General features: G+C 43.4%; 1 protein-coding gene across 1 annotated transcript in view; it reads left to right on the forward strand.

The window, feature by feature from the left end:
- Positions 1-15,834, forward strand: part of GPC3 (glypican 3) — a 403,812-nt gene that overhangs the window by 269,537 nt on the left and 118,441 nt on the right. Inside the window, exon 5 of the mRNA XM_025852524.2 lies at positions 7,110-7,235. Coding sequence (XP_025708309.1) covers positions 7,110-7,235 — 126 coding nt within the window. The remainder of the gene's footprint in view (positions 1-7,109; positions 7,236-15,834) is intronic.

The following is a 15,834-nucleotide window of genomic DNA, read 5'->3' on the forward strand; positions in this document are numbered from 1 at the left end:
GTGTCAGTACCTCTATAAATTTCTCGGTATGTCCTGCACAGCACTTCACACTGTCCAGAAAAATACATGTGCCTCCAGCACCCCTCACACCCATGCCCAAGCTCCATCCTCCGTGGTTAAAAATATGATAATTGGAAAGGAACCCTATTGTAGCTTTCTGTCTGTGGAGGTTGGGAGCAAGCTGTCTGAATCTGATTATGAGTTGAAAAGCCCTTTGCCTTATTAAAATAACAACACACAAAGAAATGCAGTATTCCTTTGGTAGCATTCAGAAGTCATCTGTTTGTTTTGTCTGCCCCCAACTGGGTAGTTTGCAACACACAACTAATCTTAGAAATAGCTTAGTCCAATTTAAAGGCAATTTAATACTCAACTGGTGGCCTGCAAATGGGATTCAGTGTTCCGTTAAGGTAGAAATACTGAAAATATCTGTCATCGAATTTAAAACAGGGCAGGACAAGATGCACAAGTTAAGCAACCCGAAAAGAAGCAATGCGATTTCCGTAGCCCTTGCCAGCCCTAATATCTTCAGCCCTTCTCAGTAGCAGCCTCTCCCTCCTTGGGCCTCCTGAATGTCTCCTTCACTGCTTCCCATATGATGCTGTCTACCATGTCATTTGCGCACCCCCCCCCCCGCAAAGTTTGGTGGACTGCGGGAGCACTCTGTCCTTTTTCTAAGCCCTGCATTTCAGTCGAATAGTCCATCATGGCCCAACTGCTAACGTGTGAGAAAGTGGCACAGTCCCTCCGCCTGCATCTCTGTAACCCCACCCTTCCCCTTCCTGCGCTGCCCCTCCTCCCCTCCCCCTCTGACTTGGTCTACAGGGGCGATGGATTAGGCGACACTAGTAAATGACCTAGAAAGAAAAGAACAAAAGCCGATCTCAGTTCCCTGGTCCCAAATCAGTGCTCACTCCCACTCCCTCTCAGACTGCTGCTCTGGTTGGGCTAGGCAGCTTTGTAAGCTCAGTGGTGCCTTCCACCCTCCGAACAAAACAACAAAGTATGTCCTGCGTGAATCAACGAGTTTTGAGTCTGGTACAAGTCATTCTGCCCTAAATAGGACGCTACTTCTTTCACCATTTGTCAACACCATCTATACGCTAAGCATTGTGTACGGATTAGGCTCTGATGAATAGGAGGCGCTCCTAGCCTAGTTAGGGGGAAGACACACAAATAAATAATTTTCAAACACCGGGGGCAAGTGTCGTTGCAAAGCTGTGTCCTAAAGGGTGCTGGTACCACGGCTGGGGAAGGCAGCGGCCCCCTTGCAGAAGTCAAGAAAGGCTTCTTGGAGAAGGTGACTCTGGAGCCGGGCCTTGGCGGGAGATGAGAAACTCAACAGATGGAGGAGGGAAGAGAGGATGTTCCAGGCAAAGGGAAGTGCACGAGAAAAAAAGTACGGGCTAATCTTCGGAATGGCAGGAAATGAGAGTTTCGGGTCAGACGGTGAACGTTTCTCTGCCGCAGAATTAAACCTGATCCTGCGTCATTCCCTTTATAATTATTTTAGTTTGTTCACTTTTCTGGGTTTTCCATTATTTTTTTTTAAAAAAATAATGAGCTCCTATTACTTTATATTAAGAAAGAAAGAACCTGAATGATAAAGGAGAAAAGTTCAGGATCTGCAGTTGGGGATGAAAGGCTGTTTTTACTTGTAGTGCTTTCCAATTAGTACCGCTTTGATGCCTGCCCAAGCAAATCACTGCAAGAAAGCCAAGGGACTCCCCTCCCCCACGACCCGAGAAGGGGACGCCCCTCTTGAGGACGGTGGGAGCCCTCCAGGGGAGATCACGTGCACCCAGCTGCAATATTTCAAAATGGCTCGTGCACGCAAAGGGGCCCTGTCCCTTAGTTCCACGTTTAACACAGTGAATAGAAAGCTCTAGGAAGAGACTTTTTTTTTTTATTTCCCCTGAGCACACTGCTGTAAGCAAGTGTTGGGTTCGACCTAAGTGAGAGCCCTAGGCTCTACTATTTATATGTCAAGTGGTATGTTTGGCATGCACGTATTAGAATAAAGTAGAACTGGAATCAAAGAACATTCCCTTCAATCAAATTGTTTTTCCCATCCCGGGCAACTAATTGTCCAAACGGTCTATCTTTTTTTCTTTTCCCTAGAGACAATTCCGTTGAGCAAACTGCCTTAGTTCATGGGTGGAGGTTGTTTTGTTGCCTGTCGTGGGCTACTAGCACAAAGAAGAGAAATCTGGACTGAGTCCTACATGGGTAATTAATATGTCACCTAATTCCATTTCAGGCATCTTTCTTTAAAGAGAGAAATGGAAATAGTCACCTTGCCTCCTTTTAAGATTATAAGCAGAGGGACAGGGGGCTTTATTCAAGGAAAGATAAAAGCAAAAGACCCCCCATTCCCAGGCCAGAAGGAGTTGAGGAGTGAATGACCAAGAAGAGGGGAAATGAGAGAGGCCCAGTAAACTCGGTAGGAGGTAAACTGCGCCTGTCACACTCGCTGCTGTCAGGGCTGTGATGTCAGAGGACATTAGCACCTGTTGTCCGGCTCTTCTGAAAAGCTCATTAACTCTCCAGCAGTTTTGAAAGGCTTTCTTCTAGCCTGCAAAATAGTGCATCTGGATTTGTTTTCAAAAACCCAACTTTCTCTTGGGAGACCGAGGTCTAGTTTCCCTCCCACAGTCTGTGGAAGGTTTTGTGTGAAGGAATGGCCGACCCTGTAGCACCAGTGTGCCGAGAGCCCGGCTCTCTCTTCTCCTGAACGTGGGGACTGCCTCACCCCCAGGGGCCCCGAGAGTTCTTTGAGAACCTGCATTCGCTTCATTATTCTCGGGTGCTTTTCTCATCAAACGCACCGTGGATTCTAACGCGAATAATGTACTCGGAGAACCAAAAAGAACTCCGTGAACTTGCCTCTCAAGAAGAATAGGTTTTAGAGGACTAAACATAAAAGCCTACTGGAGAGCCAAGTCGAGAAGGAAATATATCCAAATATTCACAGTGATTATCTCTGGTTGGTAGGACTATGAATAGGGTTCTTTTTTTTTTCCCCATCTACCTTTCTGTATTTTCTAAATTCTCCATAGTGAGCATGTATTTCTTTTGCAAGGAGAAAGAAAACCGGCAGACCTTATTTTAAAGGATAAAGGAAGAAATAGATTTTAATCATTGTTTGCAGCTCTTGGGCATTTCTTTTCTCACTCCTCGCCCGTGGTTTTAGTTCACGTCGAGCCACATCTGGCCCCCCTGACTATCTCCGTCCATTGCTCCAAGGGACAGCCCTCCTCCTACTAGACAAGCCTGTCTTCCTCTGAGACGTATTTCACTCATTCTCTACCCTTTTGGGGGTTATATCTCAATAAAGCTGGTATAACACACCATTCATCCATATAAAGTATATAATTCAGGTGTTTTTGGTATAGTCACAGGGTTGTGCAACCATCACCACCATCAATTTTAGAACGTTTTCATCACCTCAAGAGGAAGTCCTATGCCCTTTAGCTGTCATTCCTCAGGCCTCCTCTCTGCCCCCAAGCCCTAAGCAACCACTAATCTACTTTCTGTCTCTATAGATTTGCCTATTCTGGACATTTCACATAAATGAAATCATATAATATGTGGTCTTCCATGATTGGCTTCTTTCACTTAGCGTAATGTTTTCAGGGTTCACCCATGTTGCAACGTGTGCGAATATTCTATTCCTATTTAAGGCCAAATGATATTCCGTTGTATGGACTGTGTATTTGTTTATCCCTTCATCAGTTGATGGACATCTGTCTTGTTCCACCTTTTGGCTATTGTTAATAGCACTGCCATGAGCATGCATTTCCACGTACTTCTTTGAGTACTCATTTGTGATTCTTTGGGGTATATACCTAGGAGAGGAATTGCTGGGCCATATGGTAACTTCTATACTTGACTTTGTAAGGAGCCACCAAACTGTTTTCCGCAGCAGCTGCATCGTTTTGCATTCCCCCCAACAACGTGGAGGTTCCGCTTTCTCCACATCTTCTGCAACACTTTATTGTTGTCTGTCTTTTTTATTTTATTTTATTTCTTGGACTTTTTTATTATAGTCGTCCTCGTGGGTATGAAGTGGTATTTCACTCTGGTTTTGATTTGCATTTCCCTGATGACTAATTGACATTTAACTGGACTTCATCTTGGCCCTCCACATCTGATTCTTACACACAAATCCCTTTGAAGGCCACCACCATCTTATCAGACAAAGACCATTCAAACTGCTCTACGAGATTAGCCCAGGGGGTTACCCAGCCCAGTACCTAGCTAGTCTTTGAAAAAAAAAAAAAATACCAGGAAGAATATGTGGGGAGAGAACACGGTTATGCTTATTAATACTCACCTCAAACAATGAAGGATTTATCCATCTTGCACATAGAAAATAGTTACCTGGAACTTGAAAAAAAAAAAAACCCTTAATTATCTTGCATACTATCTGAAACATAATGTATATTTCATTAAATATTCATATTCTACTGGCTTATAATAATGGTAATATTGACCATGACTAATGTTATGGGGGGATTACTTTGTGCCAGAGACTATGCTAAACACTTTACGTGCATTGCGTCAATCATCACAGCGACCTATTATTAGCTTCATTTTACAGTCAGGGAAACTAAGGCCCAGAGGAGTATAGAATTTGCCTAAGGTTATGCCGCCGAGTAAATGAGGGAGTAGCTGGCCCTTGACACTTACGTGGGTCAGACTCCAAAATCAGTGCTCTTACCTACTCCTCCTAACAGGTTTTCAGGGGCGGTTCGGAGACTCCAACCATCATTATAGCGTGGTTGCTAAATGAAACTGTTCCAAATTCAAAACAATTAATCCAGAAGCGAGTCTTTCAAGCACAATCTCTTCCTAGGTCCATCCTGTATGTCCTGTGGTGGTAATGAGTACTCTATGACATGGGATGGCCTTCTGTGTCTCCAAGTTACCTTGCTCAAGTTTCAAAGAGATTCCCCTGAGCCCTAGAATTTGACGACCCAGATTGTGTTCACAGTATGCACATTCTCTGCAGTTTTCTTAGACGTGTATCTTGACCCCACCAAGTAATGTCCTTCCATACTAAAGTGGGAGGTCTCGTGTTTATGGCAGCCCCTCATCCCCTTGATGTTTAGACGGACCCTCTCTGAATCTTCTCCAACTTGCCAGTGATCTTTATGATCAGCCCAGAAGACTGTAATGGTTCAGGGGCTAGGAGAAGTTCAAGAGTGATTTTTTGTTGTTGTTTTTGGGGTTTTTTTTGTCTCTTTTAACTTCTAGGCAAGTCAAACTGGAAGACTTTGCCATGAGTTCAGTTTTTCCTGCCATGTGCTATCTTAGAGAGAGTTCAGAGGTAGGAGGAGGCCTAAGGGAAACTCTTTCATTAAAGAGCAGGCCGTCGCCTCCCATAGACTGATGGCCATATTCCATTTCCTCATGGAGGTGGGGGGTTACTCAGCCTCAGCCTTTACTCTCTCAGTTTCCACTCTTGGGAACTGTATTGTTACCTTGTAAAACAGAGCATCTCTCCTATTAGCGTTAATTGAACCCATCTTTTTCCTGTTAGAAACTATAATGTTGACTTTTATTTTCCGAGCCCTGGATTGAGCCTCTTCACTTTGGAGGTTGACAGAGCTCAGCCCCCAGCAGTAGGCTGCGAGGGGGGGTTGAGCATAGCAGGAAGCAACTGTTGGGGTATCGGGAGTTATGTACATTCCAATAACCTTTCTTGAGTTGTTCTGTCCATCACCCTGGCTTTGCTGTGACCCGAGCCTTTGTGAAGATGTGCTGAGTATTGTAAGTGCTCTCCCTCTTCTAAATCATCAGTTGAAATGAATCGTTTTATGGTAATAAAGTGGAAAAATGCAAGAAAATAATTTCTACCAGTCTTCCTCTTTTGGCCAGATCCGAAAACAACCCCCAGAAGGCTTTTCTGGGCTCAGGACTCCCACCAGTGTCCAAATGAGATTCAGGCCTCTGGCTTCTCCAGAGGCCTATATATCAGGCCAGTCCATTCTTAGCCTGGAAACAGTATTGAATAATTACTCCATTGCCGGAAAATTCCCTGGCCGGAGTCTCTAAAAACTTAGTAGAGACTTAAGATAGACTTGGTTATGAAGAACGCTTTAACTTCCTTTCTACCAGGAACATTGCTTTAGAAGAATAAAGAGTATTTTATTTGTGTTTACCATCAGACATCTCTTGTGTAGATATTTTAATATTTCTTTATAAGCATAGCCACTTCTCTCCAGTCTGTAGTGTCTTATTTTGTGTGTCCATGTACAGCTGAAACAAAATAATAGGCCAGAAAATTTGCTGGGTATTTATGTGTGTGTGTTTATACCTATTTGCATATATAATGTGCTTGCTCTCTTCTCTCTGTCTCGCTCTCGCTCTCGCTCTCTCTCTCTCTCTCTCCCTCTCCCCCCCGACACACACACATTTGTCTTATATGTAGCATAAAAGCCAAAGCAAATAAATAATAAAATATACTAGGATCCACTCTCTCCTGCCTCCCACCACCACCACCACCACCACCCCCTCCCATAGTTACCACAATATACAGACAAAGAACAAAGAAACCTTCCTCCTCTAGCAGATGTGAGTTTCTCTGGCTATATTGTCAGGAGAATTTCATAGAGCGTAGACTGCTCTGAGCACCCTGTGATTCTGATCTGCAACTATTAGCCCGAGCCTATATGGAAAGGGGCCATCTCTAGGGTAATAGCATTGTAAATTACAATCAATGCACTCAATTACACCCAGAAACCAAAAGATACGTAGTGCTCCCGTGTGCCTTGTAATCAGCACCTTTGAGAACATAGGTAACAGCATTCTGAACAAAAAATGGAAGCCGAATGTGTAAGAAAATGAATGTTGGAATTAAATCATCCTTCTGCTAGGAGCAGCACCTTATATGGCAAGCAACTTTTCTTCCCCCCAATATCATTTTATTGATTTTTTTTAAAAAAACTAAATTGTGGCCTTGTAACCAAGAATGTCTTTTTTAAAATCATTTATGGCTCTAATCAGCCTGGCAGAGACTTTCTGTCATGCTGATAAGGAAATTAAACTTTTCTCATACTGGGTTTACTTGCCTCTTATGCACAGATGCTTTCTTTTTCTTTCAGGGAACTAATTCAGAAGTTGAAATCTTTCATCAGCTTCTATAGCGCTTTGCCTGGCTACGTCTGCAGCCATAGCCCCGTGGCTGAAAATGACACTCTTTGCTGGAACGGACAGGAACTCGTGGAGAGGTAATCTTTTTTTTGAATGTTAAATATAGCAGTGTTTGAGAAAGACTCATCATAGGTCTATCTCAAGGTTGGTTATGTCTTCTCTCTGCCTTCACTAACTTCACAAGAAGTGTTCTTGAAAAAAACATACATGTGAGCATCTGTGACAAGCCCTTAGAGAATTTACAAACTTTAAAGCATGTAGAGAACTGTGTATTCAGGGACATTTTACCAGGTGTAGAGCATCAAACAGCAGCCCCCTTTTTTGTCTTTGGCTTCTCCATTTCCCTGTTATGTGGACCCTTATTTATTTATTGGTTTGAAGAAATCATATACACACTAATAGCTACCGTTTAGTGAGAGTTAACCGTGTATGAAGCACTGTGCTAAGTGCTTGTCTGTATTAACTCTTTTTATCCTTACGCCAACCTTCAGAAGTAAATTATTTCCCCCCATTTTATCGATGAAGATGGAGGAGAGAAGAATGAGGAGGGGAAAAGGGGTACCATTTCACTGAGCAATATCGCTGAAATGGTTGGTCACTGAGTATAATCTGTGCTAACATTTGTCATCTGTGAAGAATTTGCTCATTGCTGGAAAGGAAATAATATATGTTCCTTTATTCAGTAAATATTTCCTGAGCACGTTCTAAGCGCCAGTCACGTTGAAGTGAACAAAACAGGCAAAATTTCCTGTCCTCCCGGAGCTCTCAATCTAGTGAGCTAATGGCACTCCTAACCCCCATGGCTTCCCATGTGTAAGGAAGAGTTTGGGATTAAGGAACGAAATCAGGAGGGTAAAATGCTTAGGAAACCATGGGGAGTTGATGAGCAGGCTCCCAAAGCTATTTGTCCAAGTGGCAGCGTCTTGTCGAGGAGAACATAGAAGCTACTTGAACTCGAGTTCTGAATCTTTTACTAATGAGTCACTTAACCTGGGGCAAGTGACTTAATCTCTCTGGGCCATGGTTTCCCCATCTAAAAAGTGAGATGGTTGGATTAGAACCTTCTAGCTCTGGCAGGCTGTGGGATTTTTTTCTCTTACCGGTTCATTTGTTCATTCATTCATATACCTTTATAGTTTGAGATACTGTGGGTTAGGCACCAAGGATATGAGGCTGAAGACAGGAAGTTACCGGCTTTGAGGAGCTTAAGGTCTAGTGGGAACCAACATCAGGGCATGGGATAATTAGTCATGATGCTAAATGGAATGAATTAGCAATGTAATGTAATGGACTAGAGGAAGGCTTTGGAGCCACATGAACTTGGGTTTGCGTCTCAGTCCTGCTACTTACCCTGCGGGGCCTTGCCGGGTGGGTCACTCCACCTAGAAAGTCCCAAGGCCCTCTTCTGTAAGGAAGGGCTTCTCACAGGGTTGTTGTCACGATTAGGTGAGGTCATAAAAGTAGAGTCCGTAGCAGACTGGCATATACCAGAAGCTCAGTTCATGTTTCTTCTCTTCCTTCTCCCTTTCTCCCTCCCGCCCCCCCTCTTCCCCACGCAAGGCAAAACACATGCCTGAAAACAGCTTGTTTCCCAACTAAGCTGTTTTACTGACCTGGGACAGTGAGAATGAGGTGCTAATGGAATGAGGCATTGAATTTGCATGGAGATAGACTTCCCTCCAGCAAATGTGAATCAGGCTACGGGGATTAATGGCCCCGTGCATCCACTCCACTCTGGAGAAATAGTATATATTTATTATCCTAAAAGCTCATCAGGTTCTAAGTAGAATCATGGAAATGTACTTAACTGTTATGACATATTTTTTTTAAATTGTCAGAGAAAAGCAGTTGGTGTTTGGCTTTGTTAAAAGCAGATGCTGTAAAACAGGTATAAACAATATAATCCTTAAAAAAGAAAATGCCCACAGGTCAAATATGTGGTTCTTGCATAAGCTTCAAGAGAAACCATCACAGTGACTTACCCACTGGGATGCTAATATGGTAAAAAATGAACAATTCCCGAATACTAATTTGTTTTAGGCAGCATATCTCCTAACCATGGTCTGCTCCTAAAGAGGAAATGTTAGTTAGCGATATATTTATTTGCTAATGTTCATTTAACAAGTATTTGAGCACCTACTATATATCAAGTGTTAATATGGGTTTCTTTATTGTTGTGACCGTTTAAGGCAAATGCTGGAACCCTGCTGGATATACCTTCTATTGTTCCTCAAGAAAAACAAAATTAGATGATCCAGTTTTAGTTTATTTAAAAGAATTTCTTCCCAGGCCTATGTTTTGTGAATTAGTGGGATTTTTTAAATTGAATTTGGTGCATATAAGCTACTTCATGCCCAGTGTGCTTTCATGAAGGATGTTGCTCGAGAACCAAGAAAGTCCTCCCCTATCAAATGGTGGAATCCAAAGCCTGCTGAATTTGAATGAGTCTAAAAATTAGCCAAATGCACTTTTGCACCATTAAAATAATTCTGTTAAATGAAGTTTTTTTTGTTTAATTTGCTGGCTTTAAATATCTCAGGGTATCAAACAAAATAATAAAATAACACAAATGGTATAGTATGGAGAAAAGGTATTATTTCAAACCCATATTTATATTTCTGAACAATCTATTGTTTTAAAACAACTTTTATTGTTGATATGTGCTATCCAGGGAGGGAGGGAGGGAAGGAAGGAAGAAAAGAAGGGAGGGACCGAGGGAGGAAGGAAAGAAAGAAGGGAGGAAGGGAGGAAGGAAAGGAGGGAGGGAGGAAGGAAGGAAATCAAACCTATTTGTAGACAGTGTAAGGGTACTATAATCCAGGAAGTGACTCTTCCTTGGGTAGTAACCTCAGGTTATAATTAACCTACACCTAAATTACTGACCTAATGTGATGATGGGTCTAGGGAATAGTGTCAAACCAGATTTTTAAAAAAAAATTACTCGGGAATATACATTTAATCATAGGAAGTTCTGTAGCCTGAGGACATGTGTGCACTCTATTTGTGCCATTTATAAAGATTAGCTTCACACTGCCTGTCTCATCTATAGTAAAACCTCTTTCCAGAGCTTTTCATTGAATTTCTCATTTTGTTCAGTCTTAAGTAATAGTTGCCACTTCACATTGTCAAATCGGTTGTAACCTTGTTATCTTTACAGGTTGGGTTTGTATTCTTTTCAAAGTATTTTACTTTTAGTCAAGAAAACTTATGAAAATCAAGGATCCTGAAAGGAAACTAAACTTGTCAGTGGAGACACCGGATTAAAAGGAAAATATCAATGCTAGGGAAAATATGGATCAATATCCATGACAGCTGGGTCGTCAGACCACTCAACTTTTCAAGAGTTCGACAAGTCGCTAAATATGGTTGTATTTCACATCCATTCAATTGTTTGCTCTTATGAAACCAATCAGTTGAAATATGAATGAAGAGAATATTTTCACAGACCTAGTCTGAGGGAGTACCACATAAGCCTGTCATTTGTCCTTCTAACCTCTCCCCACCACAACCCTTCCCCCCCCCCCCCCCCCCATCTTGGCTTGAGATAAATAAACATTGGCTCTGGGATTTAGCTGAGAAATCCTGGAATTAGCAAACTCGGGCTCGTGTGAGGTACACCCTTTCATCTGAGATACCATGGATCCTACGGGCAAAGATTTCCTACAGTTGCCAAAAGTGGAAGATCCTCTGTCTTTTGCCTTTGTGGTACTACAGAGAATTTCAGTTAGAGCATTTCTGAGAGCAAGAAAAACAGAAAGGATCCCATGGGAGTAAGTTAACACTGGGCTTAACAACAGGTAACCATGGGCTTTGCCTGCATTGGCACTGAAAATTCCTGTATGAAGAGTGAGCCATTTAGTAAATACATCCCCATATGCCCTCCTCATACCCCTTTTCAGGACTGTTAGGCCAAACATCTAGATCACGGGCTAAAATGTTCATTCTTCTTCTGGATGGTTTGATACCATCTGGAAGGTAAGCCCCATTTTACTGCTGAATCAAGTTGATCTTTAAGTTAGTGTAACAGAAACTACTTAAATTTATACATGTGCAAAAACTGCTAGTCAGAGAGAAAAAAAAAGTGCCATCTTGTCTTGACATGTAGCATCTGATAATTCAAGTTCATTCAACAGAGATGGAGCACATCTTATACACTGGGCCCTGTGGGGGCATAGTGATAAGTAGAATCCAGTGCCTGCCCCTGCTGAGGACTTTACAACTTAATGAGAAGAAAGGAAAAATAATCAGCCAGTCTCCTTCCCCAGTAGGCTCTACCCATCTGTGTGTGTGTGTGTGTGTGTGTGTGTGTGTGCGCGTGTGCATGTGTTATTGAGGTGAAATTCACATAACATAAGATGAACCCTTCTAAGGTGTACAGTTTGGTGGCGTTTCGTACATTTGTGATGTTGTATAATCACCACCTCTATCTAGTTTTAAGACATTTGCATCGCTCCAGAAAGAGAGCTTGTACTCATTAGCACTCACTCCCCACTCCCCGCCTCCCTCAGCCCCCGACAACCGAGAGTCGGCTTTCTGTCTCCGTGGATTTACCTATGCTCAACGTTCCATACAAATGGAATCATTGACTTAGCATAATGTTTTTAAGGTTCATCCGAGTTGTAGCATGGATCAGTACTCGGTTCCTTTTTATGGCCAAATAATATTTCAGTGTCTGGATGTAGCACATTTTGTGTATTCACTCGTCTGTTTCCTACCCAAGTTTAGTGACCCCTGAGCAACTACTGCTCTATCGGGCTCCACCCACCACGTCTGGAGTCAGTGTGGCTCATCCTTAACCTGGACAACAGGGCAGCCAAACCTTCAGGCCGCCCAGCCCCAACATCTTTGACCACCACCTAAAGGCTAGCCTCTCCCTCACCTCTCCTGCTCTTTATATCCCTTTGCAATTCATCTCCTGAGTCGTTTTTCTCAGCCCAGTGTGTGTGGTCAACTGGCCTCTCCTCCAATCAGCACGCCTCCCATCGGGCTTGATGCTTCCCTAGTGACTTTGCAGCTTCCTGGTTCTGTATATACAAGCGCTTGGACTTCGTGGCATGGTGCCTCAGTCCCCTCTGTGATTCAGTCCCAGCTGCTCTTGCTCCTTGTCATGTGACTGAGCCTGCATCCCGATGTCAGCTCCAGAATGTTGCTGGTATCTCCTTGGCAGTCCTACAAAGCCACTTCTGCCCATTATGACTCAGTAGATCCATCTCGAATTTTCTCAGGATGACTCTGGAACACTCAGGGGCATACATGAGGCACCTGGCATTAGAGAATAAACTCCCTGAGATCTGCAGGGGCAAATTTCACTGCAGGTAACTCCTCTCCCTGCTCTGTGATCTTACTTCCCATTTCACCTGAGGGATTGTATACATACACACACCCACCATGAATTCTCCTTTATTTCCTCTGATCACACAAGTCTTCCAGTGTTCATGATGCCTTTTCAGAATTTCTCTGCTTACTGGGGAAAGGCAGAAAGCAGGAATACACAAAACAATTATCTTAGTTCTCAAGGACTTTTGTTCTTGTTTCAAGACCTATTGGATGTTGCAGCAAAGGAGGGTAAGGAGACTTTTTCTCTCTCTTCTGCTGGGTTGGGGGCATAGACTGTGGCATATCAACCAGTGGGAGCAAACACCTGAACACCCAATTCCTGCCGTATGCAATATAATTCTAAAAATGAGAGCAACAAAGGGTGCCCGGCTGGAGCATGTGACTCCTGATCTCAGGGTTGTGGGTTCGAGCCCCACAGTGGGTGTAGAGATGACTTTACAAAATAAATACCTAAGTTATCTTAAACATGAGAGCAACAAAATGGCTTATTTTGCGCTTATAATCTAGGAAAGGTGAGAGAGAACAGGTGATTGTTTTCATGATGCACTTATTTTAAGAACACTGCATTTTGAGGAATTTGGTGGAGAGGGCCCAATTCCTAGCACCAACAGGTCTTTCACTGGTGTACAGAAAAAAATGGGAAGAACTTCAGAGCCTTCACTTTGATGGTGAAGGAATTAAGTGAAGGTAAGACCTATATGCACAGGCAGACACACAGATACAGACCCACAGCTCAATGCAATCACATCTGAATAGGTTAGCAATATGGAGCAGGGGCTAGCTATAGCCCCCAGGCTCTCGTGCTAAAATAGGTTATTTGTTATTTGGGTTTTGCTTGTTTGTTGTTTAGATTTATGTGATGGCTTTTCTCCAAATGGCTCAAGGCCATGTACATAGAACTTTATTTTTTGAACAAGATATTATATTTAGGTCCTCTCTACACCCCACATGGGGCTTGAACTCACAACCCGGAGATCAAGAGTCACACGCTCCACTGACTGAGCCAGCCGGGCTCCCCCATACAACCTTAAATATGGGATAGCCAATGGAAGCACCAATGAGGAAGTAAATATATAAGACAGAATACAGAGCCAAGAGGAAGGGGGCACAGGAAAGAAAATAAACAATGGATAATGGACACAATATTCAAAGGTATTGAGTAGGTCCTAAGGTCATTCGATTCCCAGCTTGTGTAGGCACAAGCCAGACTGAAATCATGCTGAAGCCAAGGCTCCGTGGCTCTTCTTAGCAGCCCCTGTCGTGACAGTTTGAGAGTTAGAGACTGAAGTGTGGTCTTCAGCATCCCAGCCTTTTCTTTCCGTGGCTACTTCTCCCCTTGGCCCCGATAACCCACAGGAAGCTCTGCTTACAAAAGGCTGGCAAGAGGGGAGAAGGTTGGTCTTATCAATGCCGAGCTCTACAGTTCTTGGTCGCCCTCAGACATTTTGGGATTTCATTTCTGCTTCCGTTTTCCTAGAAGCAGGAACATGACACTTTATTCTTTCTGATGTGGGGAGCTGCTGTGTTCACCCAAGTGCGTGCCCTAGAATGAAGGTACTGAAGCATCATACTGCTTTGCTCGGATGGCAGCTTACATCCTCTACCTGGCTTCATGTAAGTCACGATTGTTCATGGAGAGGCTTGGAAGGAGAAGTGGATCCTGTAGAAAATGACTTAATTTGGTATAGCATGAAATGTTTATGGCAGCTCAAGATGTTTTAAAATCCTGGTAAGGTGAGGGGCACCTGGGTGGCTCAATTGGTTAAGCGTCTGCCTTCGGCTCAGGTCATGATCCCAGGGTCCTGGGATCGAGCCCTGCATCGGGCTCCCTGCTCAGTGGGGACCCTGCTTCTCCCTCTCCCTTTGCCCCTCCTCCCTGCTCTTGCTCTGTCTCTCTCTCTCTCTCTCTCTTGCTCTCGCTCTCTTTCTCTCTCCCAAATAAATTTTTTTTTTTTTAAATCCTGGTAAGGTGAGACAGATAATTTTGGAGTGTACCCGCATGTAATAATCCCCCTAAGACCTTAGATTGGCATATTTTTCATCAGAGCTTTATCTCAAAAGTAGTGTTCAGTGACAGGTATTTTTCAGGATCTCCTCTATGGTAATATGTGACATTTATCCCTTAAGATTATGGTGTCGCATACAGTAGCTCTACCTTCAAAACCGAGAGAGGAAAAACCTGGCTCATCCCACTGACTGACAGCCTCGTGTGGTGTGCCATGTTTGGGATGGGCTGTCCTTTACTACAGTCACGTCTGAAGTAGCAGGAGATGTTTTCGCAGCTCAGTATTGATGTTTGTCACCACCTGGTGAAGGTTCGTGGCTTATTACTATAAACAGATTGTGTCCTATTAGTACTTATGCCAGCCCCTCCCGTGTTCAGCTGGATCATTTCATTGTATGGAGAACATTTGGGGGTCTTCAAGGCCGGGTCTCGGGATATCCGTATCCTCAACAATTAAGCACCCCTCACAATCTGCCTTTGAAATGTGATTCTGATGGTGGGTAAGGCTTGTCTCCTCTCACGATCGTGACTCAATGCACCAGAGCTCTTTGAGCCCAGAAGGCTTAGGAGAGGTGTCCCTGAAGGACTTATCACTGCTTTTAAGAAATTATTAACATACTAGAGTTTCTTTGCTCTGTCAGTCTTACTTGCCTCCTTCAAAGCAAGTGCACTGGGAGGTCAGAGACTGATGATATGGATGCCCCCCGTCCTCAGAACATTTTTCTACATCTTCTTTGGGAAGAGCCTTGAGGGCATATGGCCAGTCTTTGTGGTCTACAGGTTGTTGGTTCTCAGCCAGTTGGTCTTTAGTGGTGAGGATTATAGTAAGAAGACCCTGAGAGGTTAGCAAACATGAGCCAGGTGACTGGTGCATCTTGGGAAGAGTACAGTCTTTAGAATGATACAGATGGAGATGTCATTTTTTTATTTCAATTCAATTAATTAACATATAGTGCATTATTAGTTTCAGAGGTAGAGTTTAGTGATTCATCAGTTGCATATAACACCGAGTGCTCATTCTATCACGTGCCCTCCTTAATGCCCGTCACCCAGTCACCCCATCCCCCTACCCCCTCCCCTCCAGCAACCCTCAGCTTGTTTCCTAGAGTTAAGAGTCTCTTAGGCTTTGTCTCCCTCTCTGATTTCATCTTATTTTATTTTTCCCTCCCTTTCCCTATGATCCTCTGTTTTGTTTCTTAAGTTTCACAGAGGAGTGAAATCATAGGATAATTGTCTGTCTCTGACTGACTTATTTCGCTCAGCCTAATATCCTCTAGTTCCAGCAGATGGAGATTTTAATCTTGGTTCGGACACTGTGTGCTTCAGGCAGGTCA

Source organism: Callorhinus ursinus, unplaced genomic scaffold (genome assembly GCF_003265705.2).
Source record: "Callorhinus ursinus isolate GAN/ISIS: 27379988/994484 unplaced genomic scaffold, GSC_fseal_2.0 scaffold33, whole genome shotgun sequence".
NCBI classification, from domain to species: Eukaryota; Metazoa; Chordata; class Mammalia; order Carnivora; family Otariidae; genus Callorhinus; species Callorhinus ursinus.